The sequence below is a fragment of the Poecilia reticulata genome, chromosome 16 (assembly GCF_904066995.2).
Source record: "Poecilia reticulata chromosome 16, P_reticulata-male-v2, whole genome shotgun sequence".
NCBI classification, from domain to species: domain Eukaryota; kingdom Metazoa; phylum Chordata; class Actinopteri; order Cyprinodontiformes; family Poeciliidae; genus Poecilia; species Poecilia reticulata.
The window spans coordinates 4,356,142-4,382,875 of record NC_088845.1 but is presented as its reverse complement, the minus strand read 5'-3'; the positions used below and the strand labels follow the sequence as shown (position 1 = coordinate 4,382,875).

At 36.2% G+C, this 26,734-nt stretch overlaps 4 protein-coding genes across 4 annotated transcripts in view; 2 read left to right on the top strand and 2 right to left on the bottom strand.

The window, feature by feature from the left end:
* The window catches only part of bmper (BMP binding endothelial regulator), a 44,468-nt gene extending 40,232 nt beyond the window's left edge, over nucleotides 1-4,236 (top strand). The window contains exons 11-16 of the mRNA XM_008430846.2: nucleotides 23-68; nucleotides 503-654; nucleotides 1,626-1,827; nucleotides 1,963-2,305; nucleotides 2,619-2,749; nucleotides 3,155-4,236. Coding sequence (XP_008429068.1) covers nucleotides 23-68; nucleotides 503-654; nucleotides 1,626-1,827; nucleotides 1,963-2,305; nucleotides 2,619-2,749; nucleotides 3,155-3,336 — 1,056 coding nt within the window. The 3' untranslated portion in view covers nucleotides 3,337-4,236. The remainder of the gene's footprint in view (nucleotides 1-22; nucleotides 69-502; nucleotides 655-1,625; nucleotides 1,828-1,962; nucleotides 2,306-2,618; nucleotides 2,750-3,154) is intronic.
* A 2,145-nt stretch (nucleotides 4,237-6,381) lies between these two features.
* On the bottom strand, nucleotides 6,382-13,473 carry eaf1 (ELL associated factor 1). Its single transcript, XM_008430844.3, has 6 exons — nucleotides 13,342-13,473; nucleotides 11,883-11,977; nucleotides 11,415-11,551; nucleotides 11,138-11,310; nucleotides 10,341-10,562; nucleotides 6,382-10,271 (listed from the first exon to the last, which is right to left on the bottom strand). Exons 1-6 carry the CDS (start codon nucleotides 13,442-13,444, stop codon nucleotides 10,222-10,224), a joined length of 780 nt encoding a protein of 259 aa, XP_008429066.1. The 5' UTR covers nucleotides 13,445-13,473; the 3' UTR covers nucleotides 6,382-10,221.
* Nucleotides 13,474-13,539: 66 nt separating this feature from the next.
* On the top strand, nucleotides 13,540-18,511 carry mettl6 (methyltransferase 6, methylcytidine). Its single transcript, XM_008430845.3, has 6 exons — nucleotides 13,540-13,645; nucleotides 13,955-14,241; nucleotides 14,764-14,898; nucleotides 15,190-15,360; nucleotides 17,609-17,750; nucleotides 18,144-18,511. Exons 1-6 carry the CDS (start codon nucleotides 13,573-13,575, stop codon nucleotides 18,344-18,346), a joined length of 1,011 nt encoding a protein of 336 aa, XP_008429067.1. The 5' UTR covers nucleotides 13,540-13,572; the 3' UTR covers nucleotides 18,347-18,511.
* Nucleotides 18,512-20,850: 2,339 nt separating this feature from the next.
* On the bottom strand, nucleotides 20,851-24,844 carry LOC145547587 (uncharacterized). Its single transcript, XM_081597182.1, has 3 exons — nucleotides 24,618-24,844; nucleotides 21,790-22,119; nucleotides 20,851-21,261 (listed from the first exon to the last, which is right to left on the bottom strand). Exons 1-3 carry the CDS (start codon nucleotides 24,685-24,687, stop codon nucleotides 21,245-21,247), a joined length of 417 nt encoding a protein of 138 aa, XP_081453308.1. The 5' UTR covers nucleotides 24,688-24,844; the 3' UTR covers nucleotides 20,851-21,244.
* Nucleotides 24,845-26,734: the final 1,890 nt, after the last annotated feature.

The window sequence follows — 26,734 nt, the reverse complement described above, 5'->3', positions numbered from 1 at the left end:
TGCCTCCACCTCCACCTTACAGAACAAGATCCTGAACAGAACCGGCTGCTGTCCAGTTTGCACTGAAAGTGAGTAAGTCCAACTAATTGGAGTATTAAATAAACTTTGGTCCAGACTGTGGTTTGTCCTCAGGTCATTTTTCCTCAGCAGAAATCCCCCAACATGGTCTATTTCAGTAATACAAATACCCTCTAAACCTCATTTGCACATAAAATAAAATGTAGTTTTATTTGGGCAAGGCAGACTTTTTACCACACCACATGTACTGGTTTCACTTCTGAGCAAGGCAGATTAGAGCCACATATTTCTGTATTTCTCATGAATTCTGTTTCTGGAGTTGGATTTCAGGTTTTTCAGATTCATTCATTTTAAAGCTTGTGAAGTTTCGTGGTCTGCTGCTCTTCCACTGCAGTTATTTATAGTTACTCAGATTTAAACAGCACAAGCATCTTTTCCATGTATTTTTTCATCATTCCCTTTCTCTGTCTTTTTTTCTGTACAGAACCCGGGGTATGCACAGTATTTGGGGACCCTCACTACAACACCTTTGATGGCAGGACCTTTAACTTTCAGGGAACTTGTCAATATGTGCTGACACGTGAATGTGGCGGGACCCAATTTGGAATGCCAGGAAACGGCATCAACAGCTTCACGGTAGGTAAATAGGTAAACAGAGGTTGCGGGAATTTGCTTATCCCAAGTTGGATGAAAAATAGAAGGAAAAAAAACTCACCTCAGCTCAATATGGAAACTTTTCCACTGTGGAAGGAAAATGAAACATAGTTTTCAAAAATTTTTATGACTAACAATCTGAAATGTGTGACTTGCATTTGTCATTTGCCACTTTTACTCTTTACCCCTAAATCCAGTGCAGCCTTCAGAAGTCACCTACATGATAAAATCCACTTCCTTTAATCTCAAATCGTTTTGACACCACCAAACTTACAGCCAGAGATACAATGGGATGGACTGGACCAAATCATCTTCTTCATGTGTTAGAATGGCCTGAACCTAAATTGGAGTCTGAGACAATAATTGAAAAAGATTTTCACAGACACTTTCCATCCATTCCTACAGATTTTAAGCTATTCTTTAGCGTTATGGACCGGACGTTTAACGTCCCAGTTAAATGAATCTATATCTAGGGGTGTGAGAATCCTTGTTAAATGGTGTTTTGACTAAAACTCTGAAGTGTGAGAATCCTTGTTAAATGGCGTTTTAACTAAAACTCTGAGGTGTGAGATGTTTAACTGAAGTCCTACAAGGGGTGAGGGTTTTAATGTTTTTATCTTTTTTTAACCTTTTTTCTTCTTTAAAAAAAAATTCTCTTTGTCTTTCTGTTTATTCACTGTCACATGCTCTTTTTTATTTTAATTATGTAAAGCACTTTGAAATGCCTTGCTGCTGAAATGTGCTATACAAATACAATTTGATTGATTGGTTGATTGATTGATTCTGCAGAGAAGAGTGGAATGGATACAAATGAGTGGTATACATTTCTAAAAACAACCTTTTCCGAAACAGCTGCCTGTTAAAAAAACTGGAAATGGTTGATAGACTTACCTTCACATCAAGAACTTAAGCTTAAATATTAGCGTAGTAAGTCAAGTTTGTCTTAATTACAGGTGTTGGTGAAGAACGATGCTCGGCGAACTCGCTCGTTTTCCTGGACTCAGTTTGTTGAAATTCGACTCGGCGCTTTGAGTCTCAGTCTGCATCAGCACCTCACAGTTCGAAGGAATGGGACTCGCATTGCACTGCCGTACCACGGCCCTGGGGTGCACATCGATTTGGATGGGTACCTGCTTAAGCTCACCACCATTGCAGGTTGGGACACATTAAGACTCACAGTATATTTGGTATAAAACAACAGTATATTATTGGGCAACTGAAACTTTAGCCCATATTTACTTTTTTCAATAGTAAATCCACAGACCCTAAGCTGTGTTTTTCACACTACAGGTCTAGAAATAACCTGGGATGGCGACAGTTTTGTAGAAGTGGTTGCTGCTCCGCACTTACGCGGTCGCCTTTGCGGCCTCTGTGGGAACTACAACGGTCAGAAGCGAGACGACACCATCGGGGGTGACGGCTTGTTGAAGTTCGATGTGGACGAGTTTGCTGAGTCATGGCGAGTCGATGGAAATGATGTTTGCTCCCAGCAGCATCCACCTCGCAGGTTAACGTCCCACCTGTGCCCCGGCACAGTCAAAGTCAAGCTCCGGGCCCATCGAGAATGTCAGAAGATAAAATCATGGGATTTTCAGAAGTGCCACCGTGCGGTTGATTTTGGGCCGTTCTACAGGTAGAAACAAGATTGTTTTTTTCTTTTTTGTGGAATTGATTAAGCATGTGATAAGAGTTTTTGTCCATTTGTTCTACTCTTTAATCAATCAATCAGTGTGTTTGAGGTGTGTCTTGATGAAACAAAAAGTGTAAATCAATCTATTAGAAGCTTACAAAGCAATGACAGTCATCTGGCCATTCCCAAATTCCTTGAAGATATAGGCATCTTGATTGTATTTAAAAATCTTACTTTAAAGAATATCTGACAAAATTCAGACTTAATGTGTGAAAGTGAAGCCGTTCTACACTAAATGATATTGTGCTCTTTGCAGGTCATGTGTGACAGACATGTGTGAGTGTCCGGTCCATAAAAACTGCTACTGTGAGTCTTTCATTGCCTACAGCAGAGCCTGTGAGAGGGAAGGAGTGCCGGTACAGTGGAAGCCTGACAACGTCTGCATGGGTTAGTGTTAGTCACTCATCACCAGTCCCATAGACTAATACATAGCAGAAGAAACACAATAGAGATGGCTTGAGATCTAAATGCTGGCCTCTCTGATTTCCTTTCACCTTAAGAGTGTTGCATAGTTTATGTGTTTACGGTAGAGGTATCCTCAAAGAGAGAGAAAAATAGCAAGTTTGGTCTATCCCGAATAAAATTTGTGTATCTTGTCACAAAACTAGTGTAAAGAATTTGACATTTAACTGTATGGATTTGCTAACGAAACAACCTGGTTTACGTTTTGATATTTACGTACAAAATATGTCTGTGCTTAAAAATAAAGCATGAGGCTATGAGACATTTGTTGCATCTAGTTTTCATGCTTTAAGTCCTGATTTTATCTTTTTTTCTGCTTCTTTCTCCCAGCCACCCAGTGTAAACATGACGCAGTCTATGACACCTGCGGTCCTGGATGTATTAAAACCTGCGACAACTGGAATGAGATCGGACCGTGTCATAAACCCTGCGTGGCCGGCTGCCACTGCCCCGCCAATCTGGTGCTGTTCCAGGGACGCTGCATCAAACCCACGTCCTGCCCTGGACGGTGACCCTTGTTGACCTCTGACTGAGTGGGAGGGGCTAATTTAGGGAGACTCGTCTGTAGTGTCCAAACTAGAGGACCAAGCTAACAAAAAGAGCACTAAGGACGCTAATGGGTTCAGGTCTACCAATCAAATGCACCATGGTACTCAGGGTCCATAATGTTGCAAAGAAACGTGCTGCAGTGACTTCCAACACAAGAGAAACAAAAAAACGGGGGACAGGCTGACACGTCTCAGAGGTTCTCGTGCCTCTTCTGATGCCAAGTACTGTGACATTTTTAGAAGATAAACAAAATATCAAGAAAAAACTCAGGGCACCATCTGAGGACCGTTCAGATTTGGGCCTTTGAGAAGCTGCTTGGGCCAGAGGACTCGTCTCAGAGCCAATCAGGCGCCTCCTTGCAGAGACTTAAGTTGGAGACACTGGGTATACGGATTTGTGCATTAATGAGAAACTTTATGATGCATCATATCAAACTGCCCGGCTGATCTCTATTCCATCAGTGCATACTGTAAGCTTACCAGATTCATATAAAAGACAAAACAGCTTTTATATTGTTATTGCTCTAATTATTATTATGTGTTGTTGATGTTAATTTATATATCCTTCATTGACATGTTGTAGCAAGAGCCAGAACCAAGAAATCTAATTGTTTTGTTTGATTCAAAGGGAAACAAAAAAGCTATTTATGTATTTGTTGTGTACTTTTGTGTTACTGTTTGAAGAAAAATGCCCAAATGTGACTCATTTATTGCACCATCGCAGGGAATAAGTACTGTATTGTATTAAAGCTCCGTGTACAGTTTGTTGTGGATAGTATGAAACCTGAAGGTGTTCATGTAAACATATGTTTCACTTGATGATAATTATTTAAGACCAGCAATATATCCTTTGTTTCGAAGTTCCTTTTTGACTACTGTCTCTGCTCTTTATAGTAAATGAATATTGAAGTATACTACTATCTTTAAACAGGGAAGAATTGGACTGATGTTAGAAATGTTTATACTACAAAAAGCAAAACTGGAATCAAATATACAAGAAAATTACAGTACGGGGAGCAACATTCTAGGAAGTGACAAAGGAGTCAAAAATAAAAAGTAAATCAATCTATTGTAGCTGAATATAGATAAAGAAGTAGAGGTAAAAATGAACAAATTAGAAGCATAAAAAGTGCAAAATGTTATTTTCAAATATTGTGAGAATTTAATTGTTTTTTGTAGATATTTAAAAATAATTTTTTCTATATTTTGTTTTGTCTGCTGCTTCTGCACCTATACAGAAATAGCAAAAAGCAACAGAGAAAGAACAAATATTAGATAAATTGTATTTTCGTACCTTTATATATAAACCTGCCTAAATTATTAAATATATACAAAATAATATGTGGAAAGTTAGTTTTTATTTACAGAAATGTATCTAATTATTCATTGTATGGATTTTATTCTTAAGATATTTTTATGCTGTCCAATCGATTCTGAATTAATGTGATATGCACAGCGCCATGAAAAAGGTTTTGCCCCTTTAAAGATGTCTTGTTTTTTGCTTTAAATGGTTCAGATTAAACATTTAAATATCAGAGCAAAGAAACACATACTGAAATAAAAGTAATTTTAAAACGATTTTCTCATTATTAAGCAGAAAAATACATTCAATACCAACTTGGTCCTAAGTGTAAAAGTGCGTGGGTCCTAAAAGTAACAACTGACTTCAGGTATTAGTGATAACTGAAAATGAGTTGTTTCCCTTGTAGATCAATTTTGACCCACTCTTCTTCTCTTCTTTGAAGGATTGTTTTAATTCAGCCAGTGAAGAATCTTTCAAGCTTGTTTAAAATTATGCCACTGCATCTCTTTTTCTTTTTAGGGTTTCAATTTTGGACTTGCTGGCGGGTTTGACTCACTTATTTTAATCTTAAACATTTGTCTAGTCAGTCAACAACTTTTTTCCCAAAACATTTAGATCATCAAGATGTTTTTTGTACATGTCAAACTTTTATCTCAGCAGTGGTTTTTAATTTTGACTTCTCTGATTGATGCAGGCCTTCAGCTGCTGTGGGCTCTCCTGCGACCTCCTAGATGAGTCACTGAAGCTCTATCGGAGTAGTTTGAGTTTGCTGGCCTCTTCTGGGAAGGTTCAACATTTGTCCATTTTTTTTTCCATATATGGAAAATGATTCCCACCGTGGCTAACTGGAGTTCTAAACCATTAGAAATTGCTTGGCAACCTTTTCCTGACTGATTTCATTAACTATTTGTCATCTACTGTTTCTTCTTGCCTACTTCATGTTGTCAAACAGGTGCTGTTTAAGTGGTTCCTTTATTCTACACATCTGAGAGTAATCAGGCCTGGATGAGACTAGTGAAATTAAACTCAGCCTTCCAAATAATGTGGTTAATCAAGATTAATTCATGATTTATCAGGGAGGACAATTACTTTTTCCCACAGGGCCACACTGGTTTGAATAATCCATCCATCCATTTTCTTGACACCCTTGTCCCTCAGTGGGGTCGGGAGGGTTGCTGGTGCATCTCCAGCTAACGTTCCGGGCGAGAGGCGGGGTCACCCTGGACAGGTCGCCTGTCTGTCACAGGGCAACACAGAGACACACAGGACACACAACCATGCAAACACACACTCACACGTAGGGACAATTTAGACAGATCAATTAACCTAACAGTCATGTTTTTGGACTGTGGGAGGAAGCCGGAGTACCTGGAGAAAACCCACGCATGCACAGGGAGAACATGCAAACTCCATGCAGAAAGACTGGGGCCCGGAATCGAACCCAGAACCTTCTTGCTGCAAGGCAACAGCTCTACCAACTGCGCCACTGTGCAGCCCTGGTTTGAATAATATTTCTTGTAATAAATTATATCAAACTGATATCAAAATTGCTTTTTGCATTTGCTCAAGTTATGTTTGTGTTGTCTTAAAATGTGTTTTATGATCTAAAACATTTCAGTGTGACAAAAAAGAAACAGAAGAAATTTGTAAGGGGGGAAATACCTCAGTACACACACTGACAGAAAGTAAAAACAGAATTCTCACCGTGAATGTGGGAAACTATTTTACTGAAATTTGCAAACTTAGTACAATCCAAATTTCACATAAATACATTTCTAAGACACACAAAAAACTAAAATAACAAATACAACACAGTAAGTAAAACAACTGCACACTTTTGCAAGACTTTTACAGTTTCTATGGGAAACAACAGAATAAAAAAAATATGTGTTGGTTTCTTTTTGGAGTTCATTAAATCAACAATCGATCCTTACACATTTACCAGATGCCTAAAAATAAACTAAGCAACACTAACATTTCCTTGGATATTAGAAAGTTGACAATTTAGTTTGTCTAGTTACTTTAGCTAGGTAGGTTATTTGCATTCTCTTTGCACTCCAAAGTTGTATTTTCTAAGTCCGTGGTGGAAAACGGAAGAAAGTGCGTTTAAGCTGGAAGTCATTATTTCCAGTCCACATTCGGCATAGAGCTGTAAACATGTTCCCTTTGTGTTTTCATGCATAAAATGGAGAGAACATATAGTTATAGGCTTGTATTGCGCATAGTACTGAGCACCAAAACAAATAGCTAAGCCTCTCATTTTCCAGCTCACAACTAGAATGAGCTCTACATATTTATGATTATTCCCAGCCTCGGCTTCAGAGAGAAAATAAATGCAGCATACGTCCAGTTAGTTTGCAGATACTTAAAATTGGATCTAAGAACACATTCACTCATATTTGATGCTGATATGTTTCACATGGACACAGAACAAAATTCATTATTTAAATTCATTTTTTGATCTTCGAAATGCTAACCTGGTTGAAGGTGACATGAGTTTATCTTCTAAAAAGCTTGTTTTAGTTTTAATGCTTAGAACAAACGAGATCCTCCACCTGCTTAGACTTCTAATTTAAACATACTTCATTTCTCTTTATGCTTTCTGTCACTTCAGATGTTAAAAGTAAACACTAAATGATCCCAGTTGCTACCAGGTTTCGCTAAATAACTTGTATGGCAACTGAATCATATGAATGAGCATTAAGCCATTGTGAATTAAAAAGAAAAAAAAAATCTCTGAAATTTCGGGCACAATTTCCCACATTTACAAAAAAAAATTGATATTCTACAATGTTGAAATGTCATAAATTTGCACTAAAAAAATCGTTAAGGACATACATTAATGATTTTAAAACTAACATATTTTCTGACATTATAATGTTAGAAAATAAACTCAACTTTACTAAGACTATAAAGTCAGACATTTGCAACATAATCCAGGATCATACTGCATCAGAACAATCAATAAATGTGGCTTTACAACATCTTAGTTTTGTAAATATATTCCATTAATCATGGATTTATTTTTTTTGTTGCAAATGTACAACATAATGTCTGTTTTTTTTTGTAAATGTGGGAAATTAAACTCTAAAAGAGATTTATTATAGCAAACTTTTTATATGCAAATCTGGCTGTGGTTTTACCAAATCTGAATTTACTCCTAAGGATCACACATAAAAAGGGATGATTTAAAAGCAGTGAATGTAAGTAAAATCTCCATAGAGGACAAATTAGAGAAATAAAACTAGCTTATATATCCAAGACCAAGTCGAGAAAAAAAAAGTGGAATAATCCTTTAACTTACTGAACTGGGATTGTTTTGTGATTCACGAAGAAGAAAGACAAAACCCCAGGTTGCAAATTAGAGGAAAGACTATATTTTATCACCTCCAGCAAAAAACACCTTCCAGCTTCCTTTAAATAAAAGGGAAGATGCCAAGTTATTGTCATTTACTGCTACAGCATGCATTTGCAATGATTCTGCAACTGATGTAGATAAATTGGAGCATAAAAAAGTAAAAAAAAGAGAGAGATGAAATCTGACATTATGTACTTTAATAATATAAAAGTATATTCACTTAAATTTCTGTTAGCTGTAATTCTCTAGTCTGCCGGTTACTTTAAGTTTGAGACCAAGAGGCTGGGAGTGCATGTCTGGATGACGTTTTGCTCCCAATAATCCAGGTCAGAACTGGAGCAGTGGAGCATTCGTTTCCACAAGAACAGAACAAAGTCAGTTTGGAGTCTATTTTGTATGTAAAGTCATTTTAAATGTGAGCGAAAACTTTCTACAACTTCCCAAATGTAATTATGATTCACTCTGTAATAATAAAAAAGTCTTTTTCTCTATGACATCTTTTACAAAAACTATTTTATGTTTAGACCTAGTTATTTTAATACTGAATCTTTCCTTTATTAGTAACTCTAAATAATAATACCAAACACAACAATGTTTGCAGTTAATTAAAAAAAACAACAACAACAAAGTAACCAATTATACTGTTTGCACAGAGAGACTGTAAAACTGTAAACTGAACACAATCAACAATCCTGAATGTCTTTCTCTAGGCGAGTTCTATTCTTTGGCATTTTCTGACTATAATACATTTACCTTTGTTACCAAACTAACATTCTGTAAAGCATTTAAAGGTCCTGTGGCCTGGTTTATATCTGGGTCAAACAAACAACACATGTCTGAAACAAATAAAAGTTATCCTATGAGCTTTTTTTTGTTTCAAGTCTCCTATAATGTAGTTTTAAATAACTGCCTCAATGATTGGCTCAGGAGGCCTGAATAATAAAGTCAAATCTCTGAAACACAGAGATGATGCTTTAAGTACCTGACATTAAGACCAAAAATAACATATAAAATCAAACATTAATGAGAAAATCTGTATGTGTCTGTAAGCTGAAGGGTAGACACAGTACACACGGCTCTCAGATAGTAACACTGTCTGCAATCAAAGAGCTGTGAAGAGCTAAACTGGAAATTGTAACATTTTCCTCTTTCGTTTCTTCTCTTGGTTATCCAGTTTCAAATACACAGTGGTTGACTTTCCTCATTTTCTAATCTACATCTGTTGCTATTTGAGAAAGATGAACACAACGAGTAACAATTAGGGTAAATGAAGATCCAGCACAAACAAATCATAACATTACCTTCCAGAGAAACCAAACCAAGTTTGAAAGAACCCATTTTTCTTTTTGGTATTACAAATGAACCTACTCAATGAATGTCCTTCATTGAGCAGGTTTCTGTTTTAATTTTGAATCTTGTCTGCCATCTTGTGGCGGGGAAAAAGAACATCATCCAAGATGTTATTCATTTATTATAAGGATCTTGTATGAGCAGCTTTTATACCAACTTTTAACATCCTCACTTTCTATATAATTAATAAAAAGTCATTAGAATCTCTTTTTGAAAAATAGGGCAGGTAAAATTCAGTTTTCTCTTGTTTTATGTGGTGCTAAACAGCCACTAAAGAATCAAATGTGAAATGGCTGAAAGGTTATTGATACTGTTTTTGCAGTACAGTATTTTTAGTATTTAAAGAAAGAGGATGTATATGAATGTAAGTTTGATTCATGCTGAAAGAAGTGCTAATAACAACAACAACATAAAGAGAGGATGTTCACAGCTTTGTCTGACATACGGTGGTATGTCAGACAAAGCTGTGGGTGGTTCCGACTGAAACCTTTATCTTGTTCATTTTGAGATACAAACAAAAGTTAATAAAAATAGAAGTATTTGGCTGATAAAACTAGCTTCTTTTAGTACTTAAAATATGCATGGATGCTCTAGATATAATCTTCCATCACTCTCAGCTAAAACTCTTCCAAAACAAAATATACATCTAATAAAAATAAACTCCTAATGTGTCTGGGTGGCCATCTTTAAGGAAATACCAAAATAAAACTTTTAAAATACAGTCACACTACAGCACTAGGATGGAGTCAGCTATCACAGCAAAGAAACAAATGAATCAGGCAAAAAAGAGGAAGATGAGGAGGAGGAGTGTGAGGGAGGCGAGGCTGACCCGGAGAGTTCATTCGTCGTCGCTGTCGCTGCCTGACTCGCTGAGCTGAAGATCGTTTCCTGCAGAGAAAACAGATGAGGAACTGTTTCCTGGAGACACTTCGAAGCGAACGGTAATCAGAAACTCACGGAGTGTGTTCATGAGCTGGTTGTTGCCCTGCTGCCGGTCGACTCCTCCGTTGGCCACAGGGAGGCGGCTGGGGGAGGTCTGGCTGAGCGGCCGCGGTGCGTCGTTCTCGCCGTCACTGCTGCTGCTGTCGTCGCCGCTCCCCGAGGCGCTGGCTGAGTCCGAGGAGCTGCTGCTGCCGCTGCTGCTCATCTGCTCTATAACCTCTACCTCCGCTCTCAGCTCTGTTGGAATGGAGTCAGCGTGTTTACAGTTCCTTACTGATCCAAGTCAAACCTTCTAAAGCTCATCTTTAGCCTCTTAAAGGAGCAGTATTATGTAAAATTGCCTTCTATGAGCTTCACGTCACATCAAAAATTATAACATTTTCCTCTTTCATTTTTTCTCTTGGTTATCCAGTTTCAAATACACAGTGGTTGACTGTGTATTTGAAACACAGTCAAATACGCTGTGTATTTGACTGTGGAGTGTTGAGTTGACTCTTTCGTACATGTTTGAGAAATCATTTAATCTTCCTGGCAACCATTCAGTTGTGCAAAACGCCTCGATTAACCTAGCGCCGCCTCTGAGCTGCAGTTTCCAAGCTTCCAAGCTTCCACTCAATGTCAAATGTTAAATTACAAAGTCAAATTTCTTCTAAGTTATATTTTATATATATAGCATTTTTATAACAGCTGAAGCTAACTTGGGTACTTGGTTGTGCTATGACATGGCACTTTGTACCTGAAAAATACATAATACTGCCCCTTTAATGTTTAGCGCTCAGGTAAGTTTGATGTGCGCGGCTGAACCTCCTCACCTCTCTTGATGTCATCGAGCTGCGGCTCTGGAGAGGGGTTGTCCTTAGTTTGGGAGGGCGAGGTTTTGATCCCAGTTCCGGGTTTGGTTGGAGCCCGGAACTGAGAGCTAGGCTGGCTGGAGCGAACTGACTGCTGCTCAATTCGGGCCTGGATCTTACTGCTCCCCTCTGCCCTGTAGCATAAACAAACAGCAGATACAGCCAATATTAGACCTTTAAGATTGTTTTGTGAAAAACTGTTTAGTTTGTCTTGAAGTCTAAAGCATTTTCCCCTCACCTTGTTTTCTTCACCTGGATGCTGCTGCTGAGCTTCTCCAGGACGAATTCACCCGTGTCATGGTTAATGATGAGAACGCAGTCCTTCTGATATGGTCGCTTGTTTCCCTTAAATACTGTCATAGGAGGCGTGGAGCCCTGGAAGACAAGTTTGATTTTAACTTTCTGTTATTTTTTATTTTCCCTAACTACATATTTATTAGTAAAAATATTTTTAGAGATATGTAACAGACGGATGGATCTCAATGACTACTAATAAGGAAACTGCTGACCAGTATCTCTCATTTTAACCAAGTCATAAACACTTTACTTATTTATATAGTAAAGTTGCCACATAATTCACAGATAAACTGTAATGGCTGACATTACTCATTACCCAATATGTCAAACTGGAGTTTTAGGGATTGTCAAGCTGGCCTAACTGGCAATGTAAAAGTTGCTTTGTGCCACACCCTCCTCAGAGTCTTACTGGAATGTGAGGTAATGTAATGGTAACTTCATCTCCTTTCCCAACTTGCAGCTCTCCTTCACAACTCGTGTCAATAGACGCTGGTTTGAAGTCATCTGAAAAAGAAATCGAGGCATTAATCGCGGGTCTGGTGAGCCCTTAATATGCATGTTTAAAATAATCTTTAGGTTGTGCTGCTAATGTACTGGTGTCTGTAAAAGCTTTCATGCCAAATTATGTCATTTAAAAATATTATGCTTGTTTATACAGATGACCTGGTTGTTTTCAGTATATGTAAGACTGGTTAGCAGAAACTCATCAATATTTGCACTGACTAGAGTCAGAAACACGAAATTAAACGTTATTCTATTAAATGTTGTATATGTAGAAGCAACCAAGCCAAACAGCATGCGCTTAAAATGCTCTATAATTCTTATGAGATCTCAGATATTTAATTACATCTAAAATAAATGAATGAATGAATGAATGATTTATCTTTCTGTGTGTTTATGAACTGAAGTCTGCTAATAAAACTTGATTGATTTGCTTCAAATACTGGGTTACAGACTGCAGTGGTAGTCTCTAGTTCATTTCACTTACAGGTTAATGCTACATAGGATTATAACATTCAGAAAATTACAACAAAAGAGGCAACAAAATGTTCTAAAAATTATTTTCTTTCTTAAAGGGAACAAGAAATGTTTACTGTTACTTTAAGGTCTTTATATATTGTTGCACCCTTAAATGTGAATATGAAATAAAATTTAAAATGTTATAATGTATAAAACGTTATTTCATCCCTCCACTGTAACACCATCTTGGCATGTCAGCCATGCCTCTTTACGTGATAAAAATCTAAAATCCTGAATGTTCTATTTAAAAAAAAACTGAGATTTTTTTTTAATTTCATAAATATAAAAATTTAGGTTTCCAGGTCTAAGTAATAGTGGCAGCCCAAACCTGACACAGGTGAGAGGGCCTAAGATTAAATCACAGAGATTGCTGGAAGTACATTAAAGTGAGCAACTATGGAAACTGATATCTTCATTGTAGTTTTTACCAATAATATTATCACATGTGTGGCTTTGTTTGTGGTTCTTCAGGCAAAATGTGCAACTCTCTGGAAGTAGATAAAGAAGTAAACATAGCTGCTGTATCCATCTTGAGTGCAAAAACGTAGAATAAAGAATAATAAAGTCTTCAAATGCAAATGTCTTACTGTTTAGTAATTGCACTCTGTTTTCCTATGCCTAGTCTTTATTAACCTTTGACTGTCAATGACTAAGAACCTCTGACTCAGATAAAATTTAGAATTTTAAACTCTACAAACATTTTCAAGTACTACTTTGGAATGAATTTAAAGTATATCCATATTGTACCAATCGAATTTTAAGATACTTGTAACAAAAACAATGAGATTGTTGTAATTATTTAGAAATGATCGGCTCAGTCGATACACAGGGGCGCCTCAAACACTCACATCTGATGGTGTGAAAAGAAGATTTTGGCCTCTTCTCGAAGCTTTCTCCGAGCTTCAAAACATGCTCCTCTTTATCCAGCAGCGGATTGGTACTCCCATTCATGGTCGACGGTTTCTTTGAAATTATTAAAAACTTACATTTGCGTCAAATCCTCTGAAGCGCCGACTTAAATCTGGCTGTTTCAATTGAGTTAAACAGACAATCCAAATAAAGAAAAAGTTAGCCTGCGGATGCTAACTATTAGCAAAACAACAACGCACTTCCGCTTTTGGTTCGACTGTAAAATACTTCCGAAAGTTGGTTGTAAGTAAATTTTTAATGAACAAACGTGAATCTCAACGTAATAATTTATTAAAGTCATCTCACATTTTATTTAATGTTTACTGAAAAGTTGTATGTATGTCAAGAAAGTGATGCCAATGAAATGGACAAGGAATCACTATTTTTGACTCCACACGGTAGAGTTAAAATAACGAACAAGATGGCGTCGATCGGTGGAAAAGTTTAGCAAATTATATTCTAGTTTTAAATGTCTAGATGTTAGCTTTTTAAAAAAATTGTTACTTGTTGACAAGGCACCCAATCATTTTTAATGTATCATGTCACTTACAGCAATTGAAAAGTGCGAAGTTGAGCTTACACAAACCGTGAAATTGGAATCCAAAGATGAAACGTTTCCATGCGGACAAACAACAACCTCCACAGCCAGACATTTAAGCCAGGAGGAGCTGGACAGACTGAGCAGCGAGCGGACTCTGGTGTCCGACTTCAAACAGATGAAACTTGAAAAAGAAGCTCAAAAAAACTGGGACTTGTTTTACAAAAGAAATACGACGAATTTCTTCAAAGACAGACACTGGACCACCAGAGAGTTTGAGGAGCTCCAAGCATGTAGAGAGGTTAGCAGACCGAGATAATTCTCAAAAAGTACTCAAATAAACATGATCAACTGATTAAAATCAAATACGACTTACTGTAAAACCAGGAATTTGGCAGCTTGATAACATTCGGTACAACACAATGCCAGGGTATAAAGATGTAAGCAGCCATCAGCATGTTAAGTGGTAGATATTGTATGTTTGAAAGATTTTTTGAGGGAAATCTTTGCATCTAGAAGAAATTGATGGGACCAAAAGTTGTGTGGCTCATTTAGGTGAGCCACACAACTTTTTCTGTCCCTGTAATGTTTATCAGGATATTTAGTTATTTAATAATGCTCCCCACTATTATAAATACATTTTGAAGAAACGGTAGACACAACTAACTCCACAGGAATGTCAAAGTTAGATTTTTGTAGTTGTCTCAAAGTTTTTGTATTTATCATAATTTGAACTTATATCAACACATGCATATAGTAAATAAATTGTGATTTAACAGTGATTTAATTGTGAGTTCTGTAATTTTTCCTGATGTCTTTTCAGTTTGAGTCCCAGAAGCTGGTTCTGCTGGAGGCTGGGTGTGGAGTAGGAAACTGCATCTTCCCTCTGCTGGAGGAAGACCTCAACATCTTTGTTTATGCGTGTGATTTCTCACCCCGAGCTGTTGAATTTGTCAAAGTAAGATTTCAACCTGTGAATCTTTGAATTGCTTTTGATTAATTACAGAAACCCAATTCTACATTTAACAATTTAGTTGCTTTTTCAATGCACAATAACTAAAAATTGACAAACATGATTCAAGATTTATTGAAATCAGACTGATTGTTGATGTCAAACATTTTTAATTAATTACAATCAGCAGCTCTGATCATAGAGTGTAGTTTAGTTTTGAAAGCTTGTGCTTGAGAGTATTTACAACCAATCATCAAGCAGGTTGTATATGTAATTTGTTTTGTGTTGTTGAAACAGAAAAATCCTCTGTACCGCCCCGAGCGCTGCTGTGCGTTCCAGTGTGATTTAACGAAAGACCATCTGATGGAAAATGTTCCAGAGGCCAGCGTCGACGTCGTAACTCTCATCTTTGTCCTGTCAGCCGTTCATCCTGACAAGATGAAGGTGGCTTTAGAGAACATTGGCAAGGTAAAAACAGAGATGGACAAGCAAAACGTGTTGATGGTTTCATAGTGACACAAATAGGTTTTCTAGTTTAAGATGTTGTGTTTGTACTATTGGTGGGGAATTGGATTTGTAAATAATAAGGGCAAATTTTGAAGCAATTAGCCAGTGGTGGGAAGTAACGAAGTACAAGTACTTCGTTACTGTACTTAAGTACAGTTTTCGTGTATCTGTACTTTACTTAAGTAGATTTAATAATGGGTACTTTCTACTTTTACTCCACTACATTTTACAGTAAGTATCTGTACTTTCTACTTCACTACATTTCTACAAACTCTCGCGTTACTCGTTACATCCAAGTCTCGTTGCTCTTTTTGTCCGTTAAAATGTGAAGTTCAGGGATTTAAGGTGGCGCCGTAAAATCCGAGCAATAACGTGACTTAGTGTCTGTTGTCACCCATCGGCTCCACCTTTACTCGCTGCGGAGCTCCAGACATGCGCAGTGGTTTCCTCTGAGCGGGAGGAGATGTTTGTCTATAATATAATAGCGCTGCATAAATCATAGATATGGTGACATGTAAAATCAGCAGCGCTTCGCTTTCACTGATGGTGGAACTTCATCCAACTTTTAGCGTCACTTGGAAGGAAAGCTTAAAGAAAGGTAAGATCTGTGCTAGCTAAGCTAGCTGTACAGAGACACATGTTGCATCTGATGAAAAACAGTTGTCACTCATGCCCTGAATTACTGTGTGGAGGTTTTGACTGAGGTGTCGCATATATGGGACAACGCTGTGACCAAAGTCTGCAATATAGTGATATGACATTCAGGAACGATCCGATTCTTCTGGACGGATCTTTACTAAGTCCTAAGGGACTGAAGCCTCACTGAGAGCCGTTCTTTGTTCTTGTGTACACTGCAGATATATATATATATATATATATATATATATATATATATATATAGACATTTATTTAATCGCTGAATAAGTAAAAGTTGAACGTATGAACACAGAGCATGCTCATTGATTGATTTCGTCTCCTGTCATGGTGGCAAGCATCGCAGTGGGAGGGAGGATGAAAACAGTCACGGTGCTCCTTCTGCTTGGTTACTTGTTGCGCCGTTGGACAGTGTTCATAGTTGAACGTTATTTACCGTTAATTGCGATGTTTCAGTTGTGGTTTCTGACATATGCAATATGGGCAACCGCCCAGGGCGTTATTTTTCTAGGAATAGCAGGAGACATCTGCGGATTGTAGCACAGCGATGAAAGCAAAACAGAATGAAGTGAGTTTTAATTGATACTGGTTAAATTCATTTCAGCTCTAAGTATTTAATATCTAGGTGTTTTTATGGGAATGTGGATCTTTCAGATCAATCTGAAAACCAATTTTGATAGGTAAACTTAATGTTATTGTGTCATTTAGCGCAGGGCGCTGGTCTTGGGTTCGGTGGTCTTGACTACAACTCTGCTACATGGCTCCTTGGTTGCATGTCCTCCACCCCGCCCGCACCTTCTTTACATCCCCTTTCAGTTAGATTTCTTTCTAAATAAATGTGACTAATGAAGTTCATGCTATGTTAGGACAGGAGACAAAATGTTTCCATCCCTGAAATTATGATGCATAGAATCACATATCTAAGTCTAAACTGTTACAGAGAATAAACACAATAAGAACATGTTTAATCTGTGGTAGTGTTCATTAAAATGGCACATTTCTGATGTATTAAAATTAAATACGATCGGCACACTTAATGATATTAGCGATTAGGTAATGCATTCAGCGAGTACTTTTACTTTTAATACTTAAGTATTTTTAAAAGCCAGGACTTTTTTACTTTTACTTAAGTAAAATGTTAATGTGGTACTTTGACTTTTACTTAAGTACATTTTTGACTGTGTATTTGTACTTTTACTTAAGTAAATTTTTTGAGTACTTTCTCCACCACTGCAATTAGCAAAGTTTTTCAATTCAGAATCTTTGACTTCTTTAAACACCAGGTTAGACGGCATATCTGTTTACATTCCACTCTGTAATTAATTGCCTTCAATATTTTTTACGTATTTTTTTTCTGTTATTAATCCATTAAGATTAACAAGTTAAAGTCCCAGGCTAGTTTGTACAACATTCATTTAAGTGCGCATTTTTTCTTTCTGTACTTTCTGTACATGCCAACATTTTTGGAAACATCATTTGACTTTCTGGTGGGATTCTCTCTGTGTGCTTTTGGTCAACATGGACCTGTCTAATATGGTCTGAATCTTACTTTCAGGTCCTGAAGCCTGGCGGTGTCGTCCTGTTCAGGGATTACGGCCTCTATGATCACGCTATGCTCCGGTTTAAATCTGGCAGCAAGCTGGGGGACAACTTCTACGTCCGTCAAGATGGAACAAGGTCCTACTTCTTCTCTAAAGGTCAGTAAAGTAAAATTTAGGTATTTTGTTCAACACAGCCTTTTAGGAGACATAAAATGTATTTAATTTTCTTATTAATAAATTGAATAAATACACAGCTCTTTATTTTGATGTCTGCTTTGCCTATATTCTTGTGATTAACCAACAGTTCCTTACTTCTTGTTTTTTTTTCTCCATTGCCCTTGAGCTTTAGCATCTTGGACTCTAAAGTAAATCTGAAATGTGACATCAACATTAAAACTTCTTCTAATTGACCAAATACAATGTGAATATGTAGTGTTTGAATGCATATCCATTAAACTATGGTAGCTTCTCAAATATAGCGTATAACAAGCAGTCCTTTGTGATTGATTTCTTTTAAAGTCTCAATCTGTTTCCTTTCACTGTTTTCAGAGTTCCTGGCTAAGCTGTTTGAAGAGGCGGGCTTCCAGTCTGTGGTTAATGAATATGTCCTGAGAGAGACGGTCAATAAGAAAGAGGGGCTTTGTGTTCCCAGAGTTTTCCTTCAGAGCAAGTTTATCAAACCAGCACATTCCCAACAAGTTTGTGGACTGTTATCTCACAATACTTCCAAGGAGAGCAAACCAGAAGATTGAAATGTGGACAGTAAAAGAATTTATATCTGCTGGATGAAATTGGAAACTACAATAAGGGACTTGGATTTCCTACCATGTTTGTTCTTTGAACAAGGAGGTATTTACATTTTTTGCACAACAAAAGTTCTCTGTTTATTAGCATGCAAATAAAGAACCAGGTGAGGATTTTTTTGACATACTTTTTTGTTTCTACCATTTTAAAAATATTTTTTAACCATCCTTGTCTTTTTATCTATTGAAGATGATCTGTAAATCTTGATTGGGTCATTTCAGTTTGGTCCTTTCGAATAGTAATTTATTCTTTAAAATAATAATGATGTCACAAACTCAAATATTCACATCCAGGCTACATAAAATAAACTCAATACAGTGAGCTGAATTTCATGTACCTTGACATTCATCAGAGATTATGTATTTAAAAAAAAAATAAAAAAAAATACAAATGTCACTTTTTTTGAGTGGAAATAAAGTGACAGAAGACTATGAAACATTTGTTTATGTATTGACAGTACATACTGTATGTTTACCAGATGAGTGTGCTGGTGTTAATCAGCCTCCACAGCAAAGTAAAGCAAAGAAATAAAAAAAAATACAGGCCAAGTTATCTTGGTCGAAGGTACAAAAAACACAAATTGTTTACAGGGATGAGATGTTTTCAAGAATGTCTCACTGTATTTCTTTTAATTTAATTTATTATCCAAAAAGATAAAAACAATTAAACAGCTAATTAACATACAAATACTTACTTCCATAATTTTTTTTTAATGATAAGAGAGCAACAGCAGAACCAGCGTGGGGTCTCTGTGAAGCAGTTTTTCAACCTGAACATAATGTGGTTTCCTGTCCATGATGAGAAGAGCAAATGCAAAGTTTCCTGTAGCACCCAACACATGCATGCTGTTTTTATGTGACCAGCTATTTAAAAAACAAAAAAGAAGACATCAAGATACAGTATAACAAAAAATGTATTTAAAATGCAGAGATGACATCCATGCATTAAAAATAAAATGTTACATTCTTAAACTTAGATTTTGAAACTACTATAAAAACCCGATTTCTGTAAAAATCGTTGCAGGTAATTCCTTCAGACATGTTTCTTACCAGTTTTAATCAGCTAATTCTGTAATTATCTTTGCACCAAAAAACATATGCTGCTTTTGTGTCCTCTGTGATGAAAATGAGAACACATACAGGTACAATGTTCACCCACTTCCTGAAAGGCTTGCATATAAGACTCAAACCACAGAACCTTTTGTGGAGATGACCATGCTCACCAATATAGTACCATATATTTTGTCTGAAATATTCATCTCTAAAAGTTCCTTAACACTTTGAAAATAGCTTTTTAAGACAGTTTGCATGTTCGGTTCAAGGACACACAGTATAATCTGTGTGGATTATATTTTCTAAAGGACTCCACAATAATACCCAGCAGGCAAGGGAGTTTCCTGTTAGTTGACTTCCATAATCACATTACGCACTAAATGAGAGGACAATGTGGTGAATATTAAGTCTACAGGTATGTTTTTGAAATAAGTGAACAATTACAGTAAATGTACCTTAAATGTGCTGAAAGTAAAGATGGTTTAAAAAGTATTTCTGTTTTGAAAAATAGTTTCTCTACCATCAAAGACAAACAGCATAGATTGACTCATAAAAACGTTTTCAAAATGTTGCAGCATATTTTTTTGCGTAACAGTGGTTCATTTCAAGCTCTCTTACTCACTATTATGTTAGATCTTCATCCTGTACTTAGTCACAGTTTCAGTTTCCTGACTGAAGAGCAGCTATTTCCTCATAGCCATTTTCTGACTTGCTAAGATTATCAGACCTCTGCTCATTTAAATTACATTCAAGGAAAGACAGTAAAAAATTACAGAAAGGCTTAGAGAAATAATTTTCTTTATCGAATCATGTATTCATATCATGGAGATGGGATGTCATGAATTACGACGTGAAGAATTGTGAACACTAATATCTCATTTGACCTACTTTTCTCCATCTTCCTTCACATTCAGCATCCTCATGGCCAGGTCTTTTGTTATGTGCAAAGAAAACTGACATTATTCCTGCTGACACATTTCCAAGTAATCATTTGATTGATCTTATTTTGCTTGTTTTTTTTTATTCTTTAAAACTTTTATGATTAATGGAGTTATTCAGTTGAATAATCAGATCTATTCTTTTTAATGGTAACATCTCAAGTGTTACTATGGGGATGAATTGACATTTTAACATTTTAATTAGATGTTTTTCAGTCTACAGAAAGCTGAAAATCCACCCAGAAGGATTTCCCCAACCAGGTCAGACAGGACTGAGATTTGGTTATAAGATATATTATTGTGCTACTTTTTTTGTTTAAAATTCCTCCCAAAAATTGCTTGATTTTTCTTCCACTCCACAGACTTGTGCTTAGTCCGTCAGTACGTACTTTCCTTTTATATCAGCAACCAGGAGTGAGCCAAAGATTGTAACCACGCATCTGTCAAGAAATCTCAGAAAACTGACCAAGAAGCAAATTTTATTACATTCATCATATTAACAGCTTTTCAGTAGAAAACAATCACAAAGATTTAAGCATAAATTCCACATAAATGACTGGAGCTCTTCAATTAAACAATGTATCTGTCTTTAGTTTAACATGATTGTTTTGACCAAATGTTTTTAATGACTCTGCTGGTTTCGCTTACACACAAGCACATTAAAGGTTAGGAAGATTCATGACATATCATTGACAGAAAAAGTCATATTATCTAATGAAGTACAACAGAAAAAAGGTTAATCTGCACAGAAATATAGTTTGACCTAATTGGATAACTTAAGACAAAAGATTATGTTTCAGAGGCGCATACTTTGACCCATGATCATTTTATCTTCTGATTTTGGAAAAGCAGCAGCTCAGGGATATGGTCTACCTGCAAGAAAATATAACAGAGAGCAAAACAAGATGTTAGACTGGACAGAAAGTAACATGTCTTACTTCAGGTCAACATTAATGATTTAAACACTTAGCCATTCATCCATCCATTTTCTTGCACTCTTGTCCCTTAATGGGGTCGGGAGGGTTGCTGGTGCCCATCTCCAGCTAACGTTTTGGGTGAGAGGCGGGGTCACCCTGGACGGGTCGCCAGTCTGTCGTAGGGCAACACAGAGACACACAGGACACACAACCATGCACACACACACTCATACCTAGGGGCAATTTGGAGAGGCCAATTAACCTGACAGTCATGTTTTTGGACTGTGGGAGGAAACCGGAGTACCCGGAGAAAACCCACACATGCACAGGGAGAACATGCAAACTCCATGCAGAAAGACCGGGGCCGGGAATCGAACCCAGAACCTTCTTGCTGCAAGGGAACAGCTCTACCAACTGCGCCACTGTGCAGCCCTACTCTTAGCCAGTTATCTTAATCTAATTTAAAAAATTCTGATCCACCTACTTTTGACATTGATGGTAATGAAATGTCCCATTGCTTGCTCTCCACTCTCACATGTAGCTTTACACTGATATCGACCGTCGTCCCTTTTTGCCACACTCATAATCTCCGTCACAACTTGTCTGCGTCTCCAGTTGTAATCACTGATCGTCTCGTTGACTGTGGTTAGGTACTGGTCAGGATTGGTCAGCTCAGAGTTTTCTTCTAACTTGTGCCACACCACATGTACCACTCCACACTTTTTAAAGTCATAATTTGCCTCACAAGATAGTTTGGCTGAGGATCCTCTAGAAGGTTCGATGGTCCTTTGAGGGTAACGGACCACCAAGTAATCTGCAACATGAGAAAAGAAAGAACGAATTATAAGGTTTGCACTTGATTTTAGACTCATAATGAGTTCTGTTTATTGCCTTTGCCAAAGTAAAGAATGGGGGTATACATCGTAACCAGAACAACCAGTCCTCACTCCTTCCAGGAGTCAATCCGCTGCTCTGTTTGGATTTACGCAGGGACTGAGTGACAGTTCCCTGAGGGCTCAGCTTTACCAGAACAATAAGGCTTGTTCTGGTAAAACTGTTGATCTAGTAGATACATCTACAAAAACAAGAGTTGAGGCTCATAGTTCTAAACCTGAAGATGTGGAATGTGATTCAAAGCCCTACGGTGCGCTCCGTCTTCAGCCTCACAGTGAACCTCCACGACTACGACTCTGTTTTTTAAATTAAAATTTAGTTTTAACAAAACTAATTATTTTATTAAAATTTAGTTTTAATAAAAGAACAGATATCAGAAGTTTCATCAGGCATTACCTACTTTGTGTGCTCTAAGTTTATAAAAGCTCTTAAAGAACAAGTTTTAAAGAACATTTGCACAGTGTTGAGAAATTTCTGTGATGCTGAAAATATTTCAAAACCTGATAAACTAATAAACAGCATACAAACAAACAAATCAAGCACGTATATTGAACATTTATGTTTAAACTCTGCTAAAAAGACCATTAACAAAATTCAGAAACAGATGATTTAATGTGGCCAGTGTAAAATATGAACATTTATTTAGAGACTATTGAGATTCGCATAGGAAAAAAGAAGCGAGCACCTTTACAGCACACAGCTCAAAAAACAAACTATGTTACTGGTACATTAATGTAGATTTCTACATACTAATTTAGTTTTGGTGTTAACCCACACTTTAAACCAAGATTTAAAAGGAAACACAACTTGAGTTGGTTTGCTAACCCAGCCCCAGGTCAAATGTGGTATAAAATGTATCTCATGATGGCCTTCGGAGAAAATACCACAGATCTCTGTTATTTCATCTTCAGTTATTAATAGTTATTGCTTAAATTTGATTCCCAGACTTAAAAAATAATTTTGGACCAAAGTCAGTGGTAGTTTTTGAAAAGTAAATAACTAAATAAAATAAAGTCGACTCTTTCCTTCATTGCTGTCAATTTTTAAAACTATTTCAAAGCTTCTTTTTACTCGCTGGTCTAAAAACCCAGCTGAGGATTTTACTCTGCTTTCATTGGTTTGCAGTAGGCTTGATCTGTTTTATTGTTGTGTTTTATCATGTTTTGCATTTAATTGTAGTTATTTAACATTGTATTGTGTTTAGTTTTGTCCTTATATTTGATGTTTTCTTTCACCTGATTTTCAGCACTATGATTCAGCTGCGGCTGCTGTTCAGGTGCTTCATAAATTAAGCTGATGATTCATTTATTTTGTTCAAATTGGATCACAAGTTTTTGGTCTAATTTAGTTAAAACTTCACAACTTCTTCTCCAACCAAACACAAGATTTTGGTTAAATAAATTTAAAAAAGCAGTTTTATTTGCATGGAACATCCTGTGGATTAAGCAAATTCCTTTGTATTAAGAAAATAAATGTTTTTACCACACTAAAACCAACTACCGCTGATTTTAAAAAAAAAATCCTAACTCCACAGCACAGAAGGTTGGTAATTTATAGGGAATATGAAAAGCTGAAAACACAACAAATAGGGCGTAGAAAGTGTTGAGCGAGAAAAATCTTTGTTAAAGCTTTAAGTGGATCATACATGAAAAATGGATTAAACTCAACATCATATGACTGCAAATTCACAAAGTGTTCAAAGGCAGGAAATACAAACTGCTTATAGTGGGCTACTAAAATATATTAAAATATATATTGGGTTTGTCTGTCCCAAATTAAGAGCAGGATTATAGATTCACCTTCTAATTCCCCTTGCAGCCTATGATGATCAAGGTTTTCTTATTTGTTTAGTGACGTCCTTTTTTTCTAGAGCCAAAAATGTTGACCTACTTGGTTTATGCTTCACATTATTTCCACCTGTTAGTTTTGCAGTGACATTTGGTCACACATTAATTAAACTTGTATGCAAAATCAATAAAATCCTTGTAAGAGTGATTAAAATTAAAAAAGTTATGGAGTGATTTACATTGATTGATTATCGGGGTTTTCAGTATTAAATGTCTGAGTATATTTTGTCAAATACAATGAAGTTTTACCTCCTTTTAATATGTTGTTAATCTCTTATTTTATTGTGCTACAATTTCTATGTTCTTCCTAAAGCAGGCGGTGCAACCTATTTTGTTTTTTAATGTGATCTATAAATGAAACAATTATTTTTTTGTTTAAAATATTTAGTATCAACAGAGATTCCTGGTAATTTTTCAAATGTGATTCTTTCCCTGAAAGTTTTATTTTAAAAACTGTTTATATTTTTCTTCAACATAGCTACATTTAGATTGTTTCATAATTCGGACACTAGTTGTCTTGAATCAGCAATATAGAGTGAGAGAAATTTAAAATAAAAAACTGTTTACTGACCCGTTTCTTCAGCAGACAACAGACTCAAAGTCACCAACAACAGCAGCGTAGGTCCAGTAAAGACAACCATTTTCTGCACAGGGAGGATGAACGAAAGATCAAATGAGCATCAGGTTGAAAAGCAAAGGTTAAAAATAGATTTCACATCTGTGAACCTCCTCAGTAGAACTGAGTCTGGCTGCGTGTGGGTGGAGGTTGAGCAACTCGCTGCTGTTTGAGAGCGAAGCTTCTGCATCCGCTCTGACCAACAAAGAGTTTGTTCTATCTTCACATCGCTACTGTTTCCATTTTGAGGCTCCATTTGAAAGTCGCTTTTGCTGAAATACGTTTACTGTCTACTGGGTTTTTATGTTTAACAGATCAAATTATAATAGTATATTTTAGTTAGCTGCTCCATCAATAACTAAAATGAGAGAAGAAAGTATATAAATATGTTTTTTAATGAATTACCTCAGATGTTTGGTTTGTGATTGCTTGCAATCATGGGAAGAAACACTTGAAGTGAAACCTGATATAGTTGATAATCATCAATTAAGAACACTTTCCAAAGCTTTTGTTGCCACTCGCAGGTACTTAATTCTTCAAACTAGTCATACTTATGCAATTTCCTGTCTCCCATTTTATATATTCGGTCTTATAATAAAGATTAAATTGGCTGAGTTTAAATTTGTATTTTTGTTTCCTTGAAACCCATCTTGACCCAACCTAAATATTCATATATCTATGCTAATTAAATTTCATTTACATATTTATTTAGTTAAATGTCTCATTGAATTTGTTTTTTTTTCATGAACAACCATGGCACAGAGGCAGAGACATATAAAACAAATAAAACCCATAATAATTGGTATGAAACTAATCCAACTGATCTTTAGAAATTAGCAATCTAACAATAAAACAGAATTGCAGGAGTAACCTTAACAAAGCAAACATTCCTCTTTATGCAAAAAACTGATTTCACTTTTGTAGACTTACAAAAAAAGGGAAAAAAAGAAAATTTTAAAAAAATTTTAAATTATTCCATTAAACAGCAAGTTCTGTTCTGACTGAAGAAGAGGCCTTACTGGGTCTGCTACACATTTAAGCACACAGGGAAAAGTGGCAACAGCACACTTAGAGAATACTATTGAAAAAAATGCAACAGAAAAATCTTCATAATGTCAGAGCAGCATGTGGAGAACAGCTCTGATTGCCAAATGGACCTTCATGAAGCACCGAGTCTTTCCAGCTGAGTGGTTCATTTCTGGATGCTTCATGTGAGCGCTGATCCCCCTGCTGGTCACAGGTGGTTTGACAGGTGAAGATCATTTTATTGACAAGTGAAAAACATGGAAATGATTCTCATCATTTCAACTCAACAATAACAACTTACCTGTAACTGATTGAATAAATGAACAATACATTATTATTATTATTATTATTATTATTATTATTATTATTATTATTATTATTATTATTATTGCATTTTGTTTATTGTTCATCTATTAATTTCTGTAGAATTTACATAACATTGCATTATATTTAATGTAACATGCAATGAAATTAAATCTGATACTGTCAAATAAATAATTTGTTTAAGTTTTAGATTTTATTAACAGTTCCTATTACAAACAAAACACATTATGGTAATTAACTTAATGTGAAAAATCACAAGATTTTATCAAATTTAGTTTAACTTTGCCATGATGTACAATAAGAATCTGATCCCCTCATACTATTAAATCTCACTTAAATTGTTGATATTCTTATTTTAAGCTAGCTTCTGGCTTGTTTGTTTCATATTTTTTTCGTTGAAGTCATAGTTTCAGTCATTGAAATTAACAATAGTGTAGAATCAGCAGAGAAAATCTCTATGCCTGAATTTGTGTTGTGAGGCAGAAGAGACAATACCTTATTCTGAGAATTACCAAAAGCCTTTTTCACCTTCCTGGTACACAAAACTAACCTTCACAGCAGAGGACCTGGCTCCCAGAGACCAGGCTTTTCTCCATCCCATGTCCCCAGCATAATGACCAAAGAGGAAGACTTCAGCTTCCAGAATAATGTGTAATCAGAGCATTTTGGGATTTAGAAACTGAAATCATGAAGTTTATAGTGTTAAAGGAGAGCAACGTTAT

Excerpts from the sequence above, each read along its gene's own strand:
- mettl6 (XM_008430845.3), top strand. The coding sequence starts at position 13,573 with ATGCTAACTATTAGCAAAACAACAACGCACTTCCGCTTTTGGTTCGAC. Across the intron at positions 13,646-13,954 it reads AATACTTCCGAAAGTTGGTT|CAATTGAAAAGTGCGAAGTT; the intron begins GTAAGTAAATTT and ends TGTCACTTACAG. Across the intron at positions 15,361-17,608 it reads CTTTAGAGAACATTGGCAAG|GTCCTGAAGCCTGGCGGTGT; the intron begins GTAAAAACAGAG and ends TCTTACTTTCAG.
- eaf1 (XM_008430844.3), bottom strand. The coding sequence starts at position 13,444 with ATGAATGGGAGTACCAATCCGCTGCTGGATAAAGAGGAGCATGTTTTG. Across the intron at positions 11,978-13,341 it reads TTCTTTTCACACCATCAGAT|ATGACTTCAAACCAGCGTCT; the intron begins GTGAGTGTTTGA and ends TTTCTTTTTCAG. Across the intron at positions 11,311-11,414 it reads ATCCAGGTGAAGAAAACAAG|GGCAGAGGGGAGCAGTAAGA; the intron begins GTGAGGGGAAAA and ends TTTATGCTACAG.
- LOC145547587 (XM_081597182.1), bottom strand. The coding sequence starts at position 24,687 with ATGGTTGTCTTTACTGGACCTACGCTGCTGTTGTTGGTGACTTTGAGT. Across the intron at positions 22,120-24,617 it reads GTTGTCTGCTGAAGAAACGG|ATTACTTGGTGGTCCGTTAC; the intron begins GTCAGTAAACAG and ends CTCATGTTGCAG.